The following is a 15,875-nucleotide window of genomic DNA, read 5'->3' on the forward strand; positions in this document are numbered from 1 at the left end:
AAGATCAGAGTTAATTCTGTCTCATATTAGCAAACATTTTATCTTCTTACAGTACATCACATCCTATTACAGACCTTATTATCATACACATTTTTTTGGCAATGACAATTTCATTTCTAATGTTACTGACAAGTAATGTTAATAAATGTATTTTGAAAAAGGTAAAATAATTTGTAAAATTATCCCTGGTCACAAGGAATTAATTTTATCTTCAGAATATTATTAAATATATATTATAAAGATTAGGACATTAGGGGCTTGTCTAAATGAGATGCTGAATACACAGTAGCATCGTGTGGCAAAACCGTGCCGAGACACTACTGTGTAGTTGTATCAGGCTACTGTACAATAGCATCACTTAAAAGACGTTTTCTGGCGCTGTTGCGCAGTAACTCCAGTTACTGCACATTTATTTCGTACTTGCTTCTACAAGTACTAAATAAATGCTCAGTAACCACTTCACAGTAGCATCTTGTGTAGACATGTCCTATGAGGTTAGGCCCCTAAATTCCTCTCAACAGGCACTGTGGAATTAAACAGCATAAAGGCTATAAAGTCATGTTTGATGTATTCACATGATTATAAATAAAGGCTTTTCCTTGTAACCCAGAGTGATTTTTTTTTTTTTTAATAAAACTGATTCATGATATTTATGTTTTATGCCAATTTCATTATTCAAGAGCTTGACCGTATATAAATCTCAGTTCTGTCACAGAACAAATAACTTGATGCCACATTTATTTCTTCCTAGTTTTGTTCTGACATCATGGAAGAACTTGACACACTGCTTCCATTGGCTCTGGCATGCAGAGATGGTTCTTTTCAGGAAATCAGAGCAAACTTTGTAGAGGCCTGCTGCAAAGTAGCAACAGCTGTTCTGGCAAGGTTGGAGGAGAGAAGCAGAGAAGTTCCATCCAAGGCTCCTCTGCAAAACTTACATGCTGTACTCTCCACAGCTGTATATATCTTTCAGAATTTTATGATGTATGATAATTTAATGAGAAAGACCAGCAAAAAGTGAGTCCTTTTCAATTTAATCATTTAATTCAAATAGATAATTTGGCGTTTTAATTGTATTTCAGTGATGCAGAGAAGTAGCAAATATACCCAAATATTTCCTAAAGGTTAAGCCCAATTTGTTTTGTTTTAAGAAAACCCTGAATCGAAGGTGTTGACAACTTGAAGTAGCTGTTATAAAAACTACTATTTTTTTTCAAGATTTATATTGGTAAATCAGTGCAAATTCTTACTAACCATATGCTAATACAGTAGTTGACTCCATCATACAATAATATGAATAGAAAACTAGGATTTTTGCTTCAAATTTGTTTGCACTAATAGCTTAATATTCATTGCATGTTTAACGCATTTGATTATAAAATAAAAATACACGCCTGTACTCTTTCATACAGATTGTATAGATGAACATGAAAACATGTACTTGATATAGTTTAAATATAAGGTGGTAATTGGTTAAATAAATCAGTTTACTGCTAGGTAATGATTAGAGAAAGGTCCAAAGAATGGTGTTGGGATTTAGAATAGGTTTATGCAAAGGTTCTCATTAGAGCCTGCAGTAGAACCCAGGTTTGGACTTGATAGGACTGAAATAATGTGAGTTGTTCCTTAGAGGTTTTGGCTCAGAACAGTAGGAATCCCTTTATCAACCCATGTGATTCTGGCCTTGTATAAATTAAAACTGGAAACTTGTCCCTTTGTGGGCCATAGTTCCTAACATCTGAATCCAAAATTCATCCATTACCGGAATCTCAAATGTGTTTGGATTCAAGGATCCAGTTTTAATATATCTCCAGAAAAAGAAAAAAAATATTGCTATGATTTTGATATTTAATTAAAATATCTTGTAGTCACTGAGATGCTATGATCCATGCCTGAATTTAAAAACAAAGAGCCCACTCGTCCTGAATGGGGCAAAGAGGCCTTAATCTGTCACAAGGGCTAAGTACAGACAATCAAAAAGCCTGAAGCAGAATCGATTCAGTCTTCTCAGGTTAGTCTAAACTACGTTAGACTGAACTGATATGTAAGTGAACAAACAGTCTACAGACATTTGATTTTGGAAATGTAGCCACATGCCTGCAGTGGCCCAGGCCAGAAGCCCAGGGTCAAGATGGTGGTGGTAGAGCATGCCTCCCTGCTCTGCTGGAGCAGACAGCTTGGGCCAAGGCTAGCCTGCTTACCCTGTGAGGGAGATTTTTGCAGGGAAGGTGCAAAGCATTCTGGCATGCTGATGGTCTTTGAGTTGACTTGAATCTGGGACAGAAGATAAACCAATTTAACCAATAAACCAATTTAACTTAAATCAGTTTAGTCTGATACTACATCTATCCAGGCTTATCTTAAACTGGTTTTGCCCATTTTGAAAGTGGTTTATATGCACTGAGCTTCTGTTATGTTACAGATTTGAACTGATTTTTGATCAATGACACTGGTTTATAGGCAACTTCTGTCCCTAACAGAGAGTTTCCATTGTTGAAGAAAGGGGCATGTTATGTAAGTGGAACACTAGCTGAACTTGTTCTAAGCCAACTTTTCCTTTGCATGTGCTTCCACAGGGTACATATTAGGGAGAAAAGTGGTGTATGAAGACAGAGGTTAGCACTATGCTCCTCTTTGACAGTTCTCATCTGATGTATGGTTCATTAGGATCATACTCAGCTGCTGTGAAAGTTGAAGCAGCTTTGGCTACCTGGGACCAGCTTGTAAATCAGTAAACTATGCAAGGTTTCACAATCCTTTCTCTTGCATAAGATCTTTCTTGGTGCATAAGAATATTTGCATCAAAATACTGCCTGGTCATTGTTTTTACAAAACACTTTTATGTAGGCAATTATATTTTTATTTTATTAAAATAATATCTAGCTCTTTGTGTTTACTCTATATAAGAGTTACTGCTGACAGGGGCATATGGTCATCCCAGAGAAATTGAATAACAGAGAACCTTCTGACCCTTAAAGATTGGAGAGAACACTTTTACTTCTAAACTCTGTATGGACAGTGCAGTTTGTCTAAAAATGAAGTACACATTTGTAGAACAGCAGATGTACATTTCAAAGAGATTGCAAAACAAAGTTCAGATTTTTTTTGAAAGTGAATGTAGGCTTGGACTCCAAGAACGAGAGGAAATAAATGATTGATATCTAATAATCAAAAACATTTGTAGTACTGGGGTTTGTTACCTCCTACTGCACTGGCCTTAAATCTTTGCCTCTTTGATCATTCCCTCCAAACAGACCTCTGTTTCTAGTGCCTGTCCAACAATATCAGGAATTCATCAATGTTCTCCAGTTTCAAGTTATAAACTACTGCGTCAGAGTTTGTGCTACAAGCATTTTACAGGATGCCGAGAGCCACCACTGGGATGACTACAAAGCTTTTTATGAGGTGTGAGGTTAAGTTTACTATCGTTCCTTTTTACACAAATGTGTTTTACTGCTTGCCAGCTCTCTGACTAATTAGAAACATAAGGTCAGCAATTCTTGTGCACATCGCTGTTGGGATATAATATTTTTAGAAATGTCTGTGTTACTGTATGTACATGGCTGCTTAGGATTGATTAAAGCGATAACTTAGAAAGATTTAAGATACTCAGTAAGATAATAAGATAAATGCTCCCATTCTGTTTGCTGAGTAAAATACTTTTTATTAGAATAGGCTGAAAATAACCAGTTTACTTGAAAAGAAGAAAAGGTAGCATACAGCTAACATAGGACTCAAAAAATCATAATTATTTTCTCCAATGAAGTAAACCTGTGCTAATTGCAAGAACTTGCTTTCTTGACTTCGCTTTGAATGAAGTTTAAATAAGGTAACCAGTATTCTTGTCCATAGAAACCAGCCCCCTATTTTTAACCTGGATGTTGTCATTTTGTCTGAGTTCTGGAATCCCAAATCTGCTGTTAAAATCTGTAGTCTAATGGTTTTAATACCAGAAAACTAGGGAGCAACTAAGTAAATTAATACTTAGCATACACTTGATTATTTTCCCCTTTCAATAAACTATGCCATTGATTATAAGCCACACACTGCTTGAAATTCCTTAAGCATGGTTTCAAGGTGAAGTAATGCTTTTATAATTTTATTATAAGTAAAAGTGGAATCTTCAGAAATCATAGCCCTACTTTTTCTTATTACAATTATTGTATTTAAGAACTGGACTTCTGAGACTGATCCTAGCATTCCTCAGATGTGAATGGGGAAAAGAATGATCTCAGTATATGACACTTTGGCATTCAGATAGGAAGAGCTGGTGTGTTACACTGTCTCTTCATTAGTATTGAGGATCTGTTGAGGTCAGTTGGTTAAACATGCCTTTCTGTGACTGATACCTCTACAAGTTCCGTCTATCAGAGAAGACTTATAAAGGAAGCAATTCCTGGATGTTTCAGAAGTTGGTAACAAGATACAAAGCACAACACATTTTAGCCACTGATTCAGATCTGGTGTATTCTGGCTGTAATCTAAATTTACCATCATGTGGATGATGTCAATTAACAGCAGCCCCATTTTTTTTGTCTACTTCAGAAAACAAAAGCAGAACATCATCATGAATGGCAAAATTTGTTAATGGTCTTGGCAAAGACAGCAGAAACTGGCTAAACGGTCCTTTTGGTCCTGGTCACAACTGATGCACATAGGAAGGGATACATAGCTTTCAAATGGTGGTTAGGAAGAATGAGCTGTTATTTTGCCTATGTCCCCAGTGTGAATCCCTACCTACCATGTAGGAATAGAACCGGTAGGCTGGTGTTGTGCGTATAACAAGCAACACCCCACCAAAAATGGGACTGTATGCAAAATAAAGCCTCTCTGCATAAGTACAGGGGCCAGAATGTGACTTGCTTTGATTATGATTAGAGTGGTAGTTCCTATACACAGTATTTATGCATGTATATATGTAATAATAATGCCCAAAGGCTCTGAGTTTGTACTGGTAATCCATGGCTATTTTATAGTCTATGAAATAACGTGATATTATAATATGTATCTGAATCCAAGATGACTGAATTTAAGAAACTTCCCAATAATTAGCTTCTGTACATGGGCATTTATAAATCTATTATTGGAGAGTTGTCTTAAATCTGTATCCCCCACTGTAGCAGAGAAAACAGTAGCAGGGGGAAGGTGATGCAGGAGATGGTGGGGGCTTTTTTTCTGCATTATAGAAATAAAAATTGTTCCATTTTCAAATGTTTTTGTTTCTGGTTACCTAACTATATTATCTCATGTCGCATTCTCCATAGACCACTTCCATAATACAGCAGTTGGAAGTTGGATTCAGAAAATCACAGATAGTTCCATAATGATTGGAGGGCAGGGGGTTGAAAGTGGGTTATGTGGACTGAACTTCTTAGGTTGCAGATTTGAACTGGTTTCTAATCACTTATACTGATTAATATGTAATTTCTGTCCCTAGCCTAAAGGTTCAGCAATGATTTTACAAGATACAGAGCAATATGTGTTTCTGTATCAGTATGTGTTTGACATACAAATTTAGTCCTTGCTGCATTATTTCCATAAAGCATGTTGGAGTCTATACTGTCAGGGGTCTGAAACTATCAAGGTTAGTATCACACTGATAGAGTAGATTGAACACCCACTGTGCCACTAAGTCAGATCTCCAGTTTAGAGAATCAAGTTTTTAGTGTAGTACACATCTGCTACAGTTTTACGAACTTATGTTTTCTAATAGTCAAAGAATAAAGAATTGTCTGTTCAAAGATCATATTGAGTGGCTTAAGTTATAAAGCCCAGCTGCTTGTTTCTTGATATATAAGCTAAATAAGAGCTTACATCTGTTTATATTATAGACAGTCTGCAAAAATAGCAGATGTTTACCAGTAGAATAGTTTAGAAATAGCAACAAACAAGGAAACAGAGGGAGGGAAAGACTTGCTTACCCTAAAATAACAACTAGTACAGTGATCAAGGCACTTGCTTGGGATATAGGTACCAAAGTGTGAGTCTGTGCTCTGTATGGTTCAGCCTACATATCTGAGTCTTCGTCTTCCTGGGTGCCTGTAGATGCGTGGGGATGCTGCTTCGACATGCTGTAATTACCCTCAGAGAATGCTTATTAACATGCTCCAGCAGCCTCTGTGTCTTGTGTATTCAACTTCAAAATGGTGGTGGGGGCACTTTAAAGCTCATTGAACAAGTTTTACTTAAGTGCCCTTGGCACCATTTTGAAGTTTGCAACACTGAATACAGAAAGACACTGTGAACACTTTAATTAGAGGGGTTCTTGGAGATGCTCTAATTAAAGAGTCACCTCCCCCTCACCTCTGGAGTACATGTGAAAACACCCCCATTTCCCAGGTATGTGCTATGACTCATAGGTTATTTGACTACTCTGTGTTGGTCATTTTTCAATACCCTGTTGGAGCTGGTCTGCACTGTGTAAATAACTCATTAAATATTCCTTGGATGAGAGAGAGAGAGTGGGAGGGTGGGGGAGGGGGAGAGAGCAAGAGAGAGAGGTTGTATAGCTCAGTGGCTATGGCAGTCCCCTAGAATATAGTAGGAAAATGGTAGAACAGTTCATGAGCTTTCATTTCTCATCCCAGGTGGGTGTCATAACCGTTGAAATCTTGGCTATTTTGAGTGGTGTGCTTACTTTCTGTAACCAGAAAATCAACCCTGGACGTGAGAAGCTTTTCCTGCCAAAAGGGTTTTTTGAAAGCTTTTCTTTTATTGAATTAGCATTATCAGGTGAAAAAGTCACGTTATAGATAAATTCCTGGCCAACTCCATGTAGAAGTTGTTATGAGTTATAGCTTGGGGGGGGGGGTTCTTTTTTTTTCATTGCAATTATGCCAGTAACATTTTATAAAAAGTTGTTAGTTATGATTACGAATCCAGGGAAATATACATGCTTAAGTAATTTAAAGGATTTGGTTTCTGTTGAAGAAGAGGCAGTCAGTATATCAAACTAATCCAGTTAGTTAAGTGATTGCAAAATATCGCATGTAGTTCTAAAGTAGAATTAAAACAATAGGTTGAGAGTAGGTTAACTAAGGATATGTTAGGTGAGATGCTTGTGGTTTGTCTGTGTGGTAGAAAACTGGTTTCCTAACTTTAGTAGAACATGTGCTTTTTTGTCAATAAAGATGTTTAACATCTTGTCAAGAATCTCTTTTTTCAGTCATCCAGTGTTTAAAACTCCTCAGCTATTTCCTCTCAGCCTGAACTAATTAGATTCACAGGAACCAAACTGACATTTTGGAAGATGCGTTTCTATTGTTTAATATGTGTGGTTTTGCCAGGGGGAAAGATGTTCATTCTCTGTCCAGATGTGGCATTATTTTTGCTGTGCTCTTCATCATGATCTGTGGACTATTCAACCCCCCAAGTTAGCCCAGGAGATACTGACAGAAGTGCTGGAAAAATCTTTGGCTGTGCTGTCCTGTAGATATTTTCAGGCCCAACCCACTTACAAGAGAACTCCACAGATAAGGTAATGCAAGTATGTAATTAAAATTATATGGATAACGTGTATTTTCATTTTATACTATTTGCTGTTACTCATCTGACTGAAATTATGTGTCTGCAACTTAAATAAATAGAGTTATAAATTGATACATTTCTATGTGGACCATTTCAATTAACTGCACCTCTCATATTTAAGTGTATACATGGTTCCATATCCCATGTGTTGTTACTACTATGCTCGTATAATTCTGTCTTTTGTAAAGTTTAGGGGTTTGGCTAAAGGGTTTGATACTTGATATAGAGAAGGCCGTGGATATAGAGAAGCAGTGACTGTACAGGCCAAAGGAAATGCAGGTAGTGATCACAGCATTTGTGCATACATAAGGAAAGGGGTAAGCGATTGCTCCATGCTATTCTGAGGGTGTGTCTACACTAGATGCTTTACTGCACAGTAGACTAATCTACTGCATAGTAAAGCATCACTATGTAACCATGTGCAGAAGCTACTGTGCAGTAGATTAGCTTGCTGTGTGGCTTTCTATGACCTATAAATACAGGTAGTAGATTTATTGTGCCACAGTTACTGCACAGTAGTGCATGGTTACACACCTGACCAGGAACAATTTACTCCTGGACAGCAGTGGGTGGGAGAACAATCCCCTCCCCTGGGAGCTACCTACTGCTGGGGCCAGCTCCGATTGTGGACTCTGAGGAGGGGTTTGGGCAGCAGGCAGCTGCCTGGGGCAGGGGTGCAGGGTGGTAGGCAGCTGCCCCAGAGGTGAGACAGCTGCTCCCAACCCCTGAAGCCCAGGGCTGATACTGGTGCCCCTTGCCAGTCCTGGGCTAGCACCCAGGGGAGCCTAGTGCTCCCCCTAGCTGCCATATAGTAACAGAGCAGGGCAGGAGTATCTGCTTCTGCTGGGAGCAAATTTGCTCCCAACGGGCACACGTGTAGACATGCACTCAAGGAAAGCTTACTGTGCAGTAAACTTTTTGAGCATTAATTGCATGTGAAGACATGCCCTGACATACTTTATCATATCTTCTAGGACGCACAGCTTTTCCAACTGAGAAGCTCCTGAATTATCTTGAAAGGTAATCAGGACTCCTAGTAGAGATGATATCTTTTATTAGACAAACAAGATTTTTGCAAAAAAAGTTTCTTTAATTGCAAGCTTTTGGGCACAAACACCGTTCATCAGGCAATGGAGAAAAGATTGTAAAAGTTTTCCTGGGTAGAAATGAAAGTTCATATTTCATAGGATTTCACAGAGGAGTCAATAGATGGAAAGCTTCTCTGGGTAGTCAGTTCACAGCTGGTATGAAGGCTCTCACTTCCTGTGAGGATGTGTGATGATGCAAATTACCTTGAAACAAAGGCAGGAGCAGGATCTCAGGTTTCAGGTGGTCACAGTTGCTTCCTGCTTGGAAAAATATGAAGATTTCATTTTTTAAAAATTATGAACTTTGTAATGGTTGGTCCAGGAGTGCATGATTTCTCTTCCCCCATCCTAATAATGACCCTGTAATTGAAGACAGACCTACCCTTTGCAATCCCTAATATTTGCCAGTGAAGGGGCTCTGTTTAGGAGGTGAAAAGGACAGGAAATCTGGGCTGCAAATACGTTTTAACATTCCAGCTCATTCCTTTTATTTACCCTCCTGTTTATTTGGAGAAATCAGTGTTTGTGTTTTGGTTTTTTTGTTCCTTTTTTTGGTTGTTTTTTCACTCTGCCCTATATTGAAATGTATTCTGAAAGAGAGGGTCTGTTGTGACCATGAGATTTTGAGTTACCCTGAGAGTTTGTCATTTTCATGGAAACTAAACCCACCAAAGGAAATACATTTGTGCAACTCCTAATGATAGTTTTAAATGCAGAATTGACACTGAAATTGAAATTTAAAATTTGGTTTTGATTCTGTAGTGTAAGAATGCTGTTGTAGCTGTGAGAGTCCAGAAATTATGAGACATGCCAGAATTTCTTAGGATGGTATCTTTTATTGGGCCAACTATGTTTTTATTCTGGGCGTTCTGAAACTGCCTGTCATTCAAAAACTGCACCAAAACCTTTATAGGTTTAGATAGAGATCCCCATTACTGTATAGACATGTAATTTGAGAGATTTAGGAATAGTAAACCCAGTATCTATGAAAGAGGTTGTACTAGATGATCCTCAATTCTGTAACTCTAAACAATAATGAAAGAAGGCTTAAAACATGCCTGGAAATTTCAGAGGTATTGTCATTCACATATTAGTGATGATGAAATTAAATTACAGAATGATTAGGAAAATTGTCCAAAGTCACTCACCAGGAATAAAACTCTGGTTTTCCATTCTCTGCTTTAATCCTGAACTAAGTGTTCTGGAATAAGGTCACTTTAAGTATACTTGGGATATATATTAGGTGATATTTTGGATGTTCATGTATTATACAGAATGTTGTAAGATTAGACTATTGTAGTTACCGTATGGCCTAACATTAAGAACCTCCTTCCCTAACAGTTTTCTTGAAAAATTTGAGATTTGTCAAATATCTAAGTACTGTTACAGTATTTTCAATTCAGCATGAACCTGGTTTAAAGTATTGGACCACAGGGAATATTGGATGCCTCCGTTTTCACATATGATGATGCAACCCATTTATTATTCTTAGTTTTGCCTGGACATGAACAATCCAGCAATAATTTAAAAAATAAAAAGAACATATTGGAGTGAATATCTAGATAGTGTGTGTGTGTATAGTGTATATTTATATATAGTAAATAATTAAGTTTCTCATTCTATAGTTGTATTGGGGGTTCTAATGACAAACTTATGAAACAAACTGGAGGTTCTTTATGGACTTTGGATCAGATTTTCTTAAGGTAGTTAGGTACTTAAAGAAACAAATAGGTGCCCATTAGATTTTAGATTCTTTTGAGAGCCCTGCTGTCATGCCCATGTCAAAAGAGACATGCTAATGGGAAGCAAACTACAGAGGAGGGGAGATAGTTGGATATTACCTTGGAATTGTGGAAGATGCTGGAGAATAACAGAATCCAAGATAAGGAATCATATAGGTAGCTTCACCTTGATTGGTCAATTAAAGCAAGTAGGGGAATGATTTTTCCTTCCTAACAAAAATTCAGAGCAACTCAAAATCTCATCACCACAACAGATCCTCTCTTTCAGAATATATTTCAATTTAGGATTTCAAATACTCTCCTATTCTGTATCAGGACAAACTCAAAACTTTTCAAATTTCTTCATGAAAAATAAGTTGGACAAATAACTCATTAGTTGGGGCACTCACCTTGCATGTGGGAAAACCAGTTTCAGGTTCCTGTTGTGTTTGATCCAGTGCTTGATGTCTGTACAACCAATGTTGTCTATTCTGAGATGGAGTATCAGTTTCTTCCACCTCAGATAAATATTTACAAATATATTAAGGCAGAAAGAGAGAGCCTTTTTTTACCTTTTTAAAACTTTATTATACAAATATTAAAAATAAATTGTGAAAGTTCAAAGGCATGTGGCCCTCGTAGCAGCAGAGTTTGAAACACTAGTTAGCAACAAAAAAAAGAAAATCACCATGTCACTGGAGATTGAAACCACTCTCCCCCATGCCTCTCAGGGTTTATACATGTAGGATCATTTGTCCATCCTCCACCTTGCAGAGGGCCCTCTCAGTGGCCCAGTGTCTATATTTTGTCCAAACTGGTCCACATTTTGTTGCAAGGTGAAGTGTCCATATTCAAATGTGACATTTGCCGAAACCAGAAAGCAAAAGAGTTGTAAGGCATCCGTAGAGTTGGCTGCTGCAGCCTTTCAAAGTCACCATCCCAGCCTGGCCTGGCAGGAAATTGGCCAGGCAACTCATGTTCCCTTTGGCTGCTCAGTATCAGATAGAGAGTATCAGAGACGTCTAAGTCCAGCATGCCAAATAGAGTACTGAGGGCAGCAAAGAGCAGTTGCAGGCACCAGGAAGACATGGAAGGTCTCCTCCCCCTCCTCTTTGCAGAAAGGGCAGGCCACTGATGTGCTGGGTCTGAGTGATGAACAAAAGTGCCTGTGTCCAGGACTCCAAGTAGAAGCTGCCACCGAAGCTCCTCAGAGAGGGAGAAAGAGAGAGATTCTTATTATTTGGTAACTGGGCTGAGATGGCCAAGAATCAGGTTCAAGTCCATGGTGGGAACTGAGTATTTTTTATGTTGTCAAAGTTTTTTGATTTAGCTGATGTTTTACCATCAGATTGCTTCCATGGATGACATTGTGCTTTCTTTCTTTTTGTCCCCTACAGATTTGATATTGCAGCAATTTTAATGTCCACTGAAAATATACTGTGGTCAGTTTGCAGCTCAGTGAGGGAATTTCTGAATCCACATAAAGACAGAGACCCTAAAATCTATAAAATACACAATCAGTGCAACAATCTGCTCACAGTACTGGCCATTTTGACTGCACCTTTGAAGGATCTATATGAGTAAGTATGAGAGTAATGTTTAGTACAAAGTAAAATTGACCATATGTCTTCATTAGACTTACAAGCAGAAGGTGGAGGATCTATGACAAATTTTTGTATTGAGCTATAAATATAGCCTATAAAGAAGACACAACTTGATGGCTTCTAATCTACACATTTGATTTTTATTTCCCAGTTAGTATTATGAGTTAATCTTAGGCTTTATCCAACGACCATTGAAGCTAATGGGATTTTTTTCTAGCACCTTCAGTGACCTTTGGATAAGAGACATCATACTTACTAGGCCTGTGCGAAACAGAAAGTATTCAGTTTGAATTTGGCAATTTGTAGGAACAGTGATTTGATTTGGTGAGTCAAATCACTGTCCCTATTCAATTCACCTGAATCCATATCTGAAGATATTCAGTGCCAAATCTTATTCAGCCATAGACTGTACAAGCAGGCAGTGGTGGCCGGAGCAGCTGGATGAGACCCTGCTTGAGCCAGGAGCCCCAAGAGAAGCCACGGCTTGTCTGGCTGCTTCCCTGGCTGCCTGGGGCAAGGCAGGCAGTGCTGGCAGTCCCAGGAGAAGCCATGGAGGCTGGGGGGAATGACTGGGGAGCTGGGGGATCAAACCGGAAACTGGGGAATCAAACCAGGAGTCTGGGGGAAGCCCCTGTTCATTCCCTCAGCCCCTGAGCTCCTGATCATTCCACCCAGCCCCTGCAACTTCTCCCAGGGCTGCTAGCACTGCCTGCCTTGCTGTGGAGGGGGAGCAGCCAGACGAGCCATGGCTTGAGCCCACAGCCCTGGTAAAAGCTGCAGGGGCTGCGGGGAATGAATGGGGAGCTAGGGGAATGATTGGGGACTGAGGCAGTGAACAGGGGCTTTCCCCCAGCCCTCAATTCGATTCTCCAGTTCCCGGTTTAGTCCCCCAGCTCCAGAAGCATTCCCCCTAGCCTCCGCAGTTTCTCCCAGGGCTGCCAGCACTGCCTGCCTCGTCCTGGTAGGGGGGAAGCCAGGGGGAGCAGTTAGATGAGCTGTGGTTTCTCCCAGGTCTGCTGACTAAAGCTGGGGCTCATCCGGATGCTCCCCTGGCTGCTCTCACCAGCATTGCCTAGTGCCTGCCTGTACAGTCTATAGCCGAATCTCCGAATCCCTCTGAATTGCTTTGGAGGCAGCCAGTTTGATTCAGAGAGATTAATGGGTCTCCCAATTAATTTGGATTTGGAGATAGTTAATAGAAGATAAAAAGGCCCATTATGATTATCTAGTCTGAGCTCCAGTATAATATAGGCCATAGAATTTTACCTAGTGATTAGGACAGCAAGCAATTTATTTCTGCTTCATCTAGGATACATTTTTAGAAATCTTTACCTTCTTGACTTAAAACATAGTGAATTATTTATTGTATTCTTAGAAACATTTTTACAGTAATAACTTTCCATGACTGTTACATTTGTACTTTTTTACCAGCCTGTATTAGTCTAACTTCAGTTTCTAGATTTTGGGCCTTGTCAATACTTTGTCTGCTAGATAAGTTACTGATCCCATGAATATGGAGTATCTTACCCCATACTTACGTAAGAACATAAGTAATGTCATACTGAGCCAAAACGGTGGCCCCACTAGTTCAGTATCCTGCTTCTGACAGTGGTAGAACTAGATGCTATGGAGGGAGCGCATAGGGCATATCTAGAGTGATTTATCATTATCCTCCCTGACGTCTGCCATCACTGATATAGAGATGTCAGAAGATACATCTCTGACTATTCTGTTATAGCTATTGATAGATTTACCACCTGTTAACTCATCTTGTTTCATTTTGAACCTGGCTATGCTATCTGCCTCAACAACTTCCTGTGGTGATTAGTTCCCTACTTCTGGGATTTTTTAAAATAATGTAATTAAATGATTTGTTGGTTACTAGACTGGTAGGAAAATTGTTTATTTCAATGAATCTTAAATATACTCTAAAGATTAAGTTACGGACATTACATAGGAGTTATGCCGTTGCCTTCAGTACAGATAGGATTTCCTCCTAAATTTTTTGTTCAAAAATCAAACATCAAAAAGAAAGTAGTTTGGATTTTATTACATCATAAGAAAACTGGAGGGACATTTAAACCATTTTGTGCCATTTTTCTAATGCCTGTTCTTTACAGATTTGCCTTGTCTCTTGAATAACAAGGAGTGACCTACTAACATGAAAATTAGGTGAACTCTAAAGGCACGTCCAGATGAGCGCACATGTGCGTTTTCCCAGGAAGTGCCCCCGCATGTGCACTCTGGTGAATAGCAAATAGCCCAGGGTGGGGTAGGGAAGGCTGGGGCTAGCACCTGGGTAGGCTCCAGCAGCTTACCTGGAGCCTGGGGCCCTCCTGGGGCTCCAGCAGTGGTGATCTAGGCATCCGGAGCCAGGCTGGCAGCCAGAGCATGGTGCTGGCCAGCCAGGCTCTGGTTTCAGGCAGTGCATGTGGTAGCAGTGTGCGCCACTCCGCTTTTTTCTGGCACAGGTTTTTTTGACACCGGGATCTCCTGCATGTGAGTGCCTGTATGTGTGCCCTTGTGGGGACGTGCCCTAGGAGTATGAGTATTTGTCACAGTAAATGCCACATTCAACCACACTGTACTTGGTCTATAGGCTCTAATGTGTGCTACTACTTGTGCTCAAAGAATGACGTTATCCACCTCAGCCCAGTGCTGCCATGTGCTGTATAAGCATATCACCTAATAGAAAAGGGCAATTAAGGGTGGATTGAACACGTTTACATTTTGAATTTGGGGCACAATATTATCAAATAATTTTAAAGACGAGATGTATAAATCTCAGTATATTAAATTGATTTAGTTAAAACTCACTTTGGTTAGGGTCCAGTGGGCAATTTAATCTGACAATAAGGTTCTTTGTGAATCATAGACAAAGCTGATACATTTCATGGATTGGTCATGGTAAAAATATCATGGTGTATCACTGATTTCCAGAAAAATATTAAAGCTAAAAATGATAAATTTAACAAATAATTTGCAAAGGTAATTTATATTTAGTGAAGGCTAAAGGTGGTTATTCACTATAATTCATTTCTCAACCATGTCTTCCGGTACTTTTATTCTTAAACCTAATTCTCAAATTGCAAGTTTTTTATATATTTTATGTTGCATTTCACTACACTCTCAATAGCTGAACCCACTAATTACAGACCAGATTACATAAAAAGTTAATGTGCTTAGTTTGTTTATTAAGTTCCCTGAGTGTATCAGTTGCTGAGATGCATATTTTGGAACACAAAAGCATGGTTTATCATTAACAATGTGGGAATGACAAATGTTGGACCTAGTGCCAGCATGTTTGTGCCAGGATTAATTCCAAAAAACAGAAGCATTTTCTCTTGGCAATTTGATGGATCTCAAAACATAGAATCCTGTCCTGAATAATAAAGCATTATTAAATTCTCCTTTCTTCTCTTTGCAGCTGATAACTATAGGAAAATACCTAATGTTATAAAAAAATCATGTTAAAATTTAATGGGGCCATGAAAAAAAGTTCATTAGACAAAAAATGAATGTTTGATGAAGAATAAAAATGCTTTAATAAAATGATTTAAAAAGATCACGCAACAAAAGCTCTATAAATGTTACATGCAATCCTTTATTTGTATATATCTTGCTGAACCTAAGCCCATATTGTATTCTTACTTATGGGGCTTCCTGCTCTTAGTTTATGGGCTGAGATTGACAAAATATGTTGCACTACAACAGGGATGCTGTGCCTTTTACTGTGTCATTATAGCTAATAAATACAAGAAGACATGTCTATCTTTATATATAAAGAGGTGACCAAATATTTTTTATTGATAGCAAATAAATTAATAAATATGACATGTTTTCTGCATTAAATTAATAGATCAATACATTCCATGAGCTTTTCTTTCTCTATATGACTCTACACTAATGCCTGTAGCATGGGGAACAAGCAGGAG

The 15,875-nt window shown here is 38.7% G+C and overlaps 1 protein-coding gene across 4 annotated transcripts in view; it reads left to right on the top strand.

The window, feature by feature from the left end:
- KIAA0825 (KIAA0825 ortholog) overlaps window positions 1-15,875 on the top strand; it is a 446,673-nt gene that overhangs the window by 145,492 nt on the left and 285,306 nt on the right. For all 4 annotated transcript variants that reach the window (XM_019516881.1, XM_019516884.1, XM_019516882.1 and 1 more), the window contains 4 exons: window positions 752-1,017; window positions 3,255-3,405; window positions 7,287-7,477; window positions 11,734-11,916. In XM_019516881.1, coding sequence (XP_019372426.1) covers window positions 752-1,017; window positions 3,255-3,405; window positions 7,287-7,477; window positions 11,734-11,916 — 791 coding nt within the window. The remainder of the gene's footprint in view (window positions 1-751; window positions 1,018-3,254; window positions 3,406-7,286; window positions 7,478-11,733; window positions 11,917-15,875) is intronic.

Source organism: Gavialis gangeticus, unplaced genomic scaffold (genome assembly GCF_001723915.1).
Source record: "Gavialis gangeticus isolate Ggan-Ray unplaced genomic scaffold, GavGan_comp1, whole genome shotgun sequence".
In the NCBI taxonomy this organism is placed as follows: domain Eukaryota; kingdom Metazoa; phylum Chordata; order Crocodylia; family Gavialidae; genus Gavialis; species Gavialis gangeticus.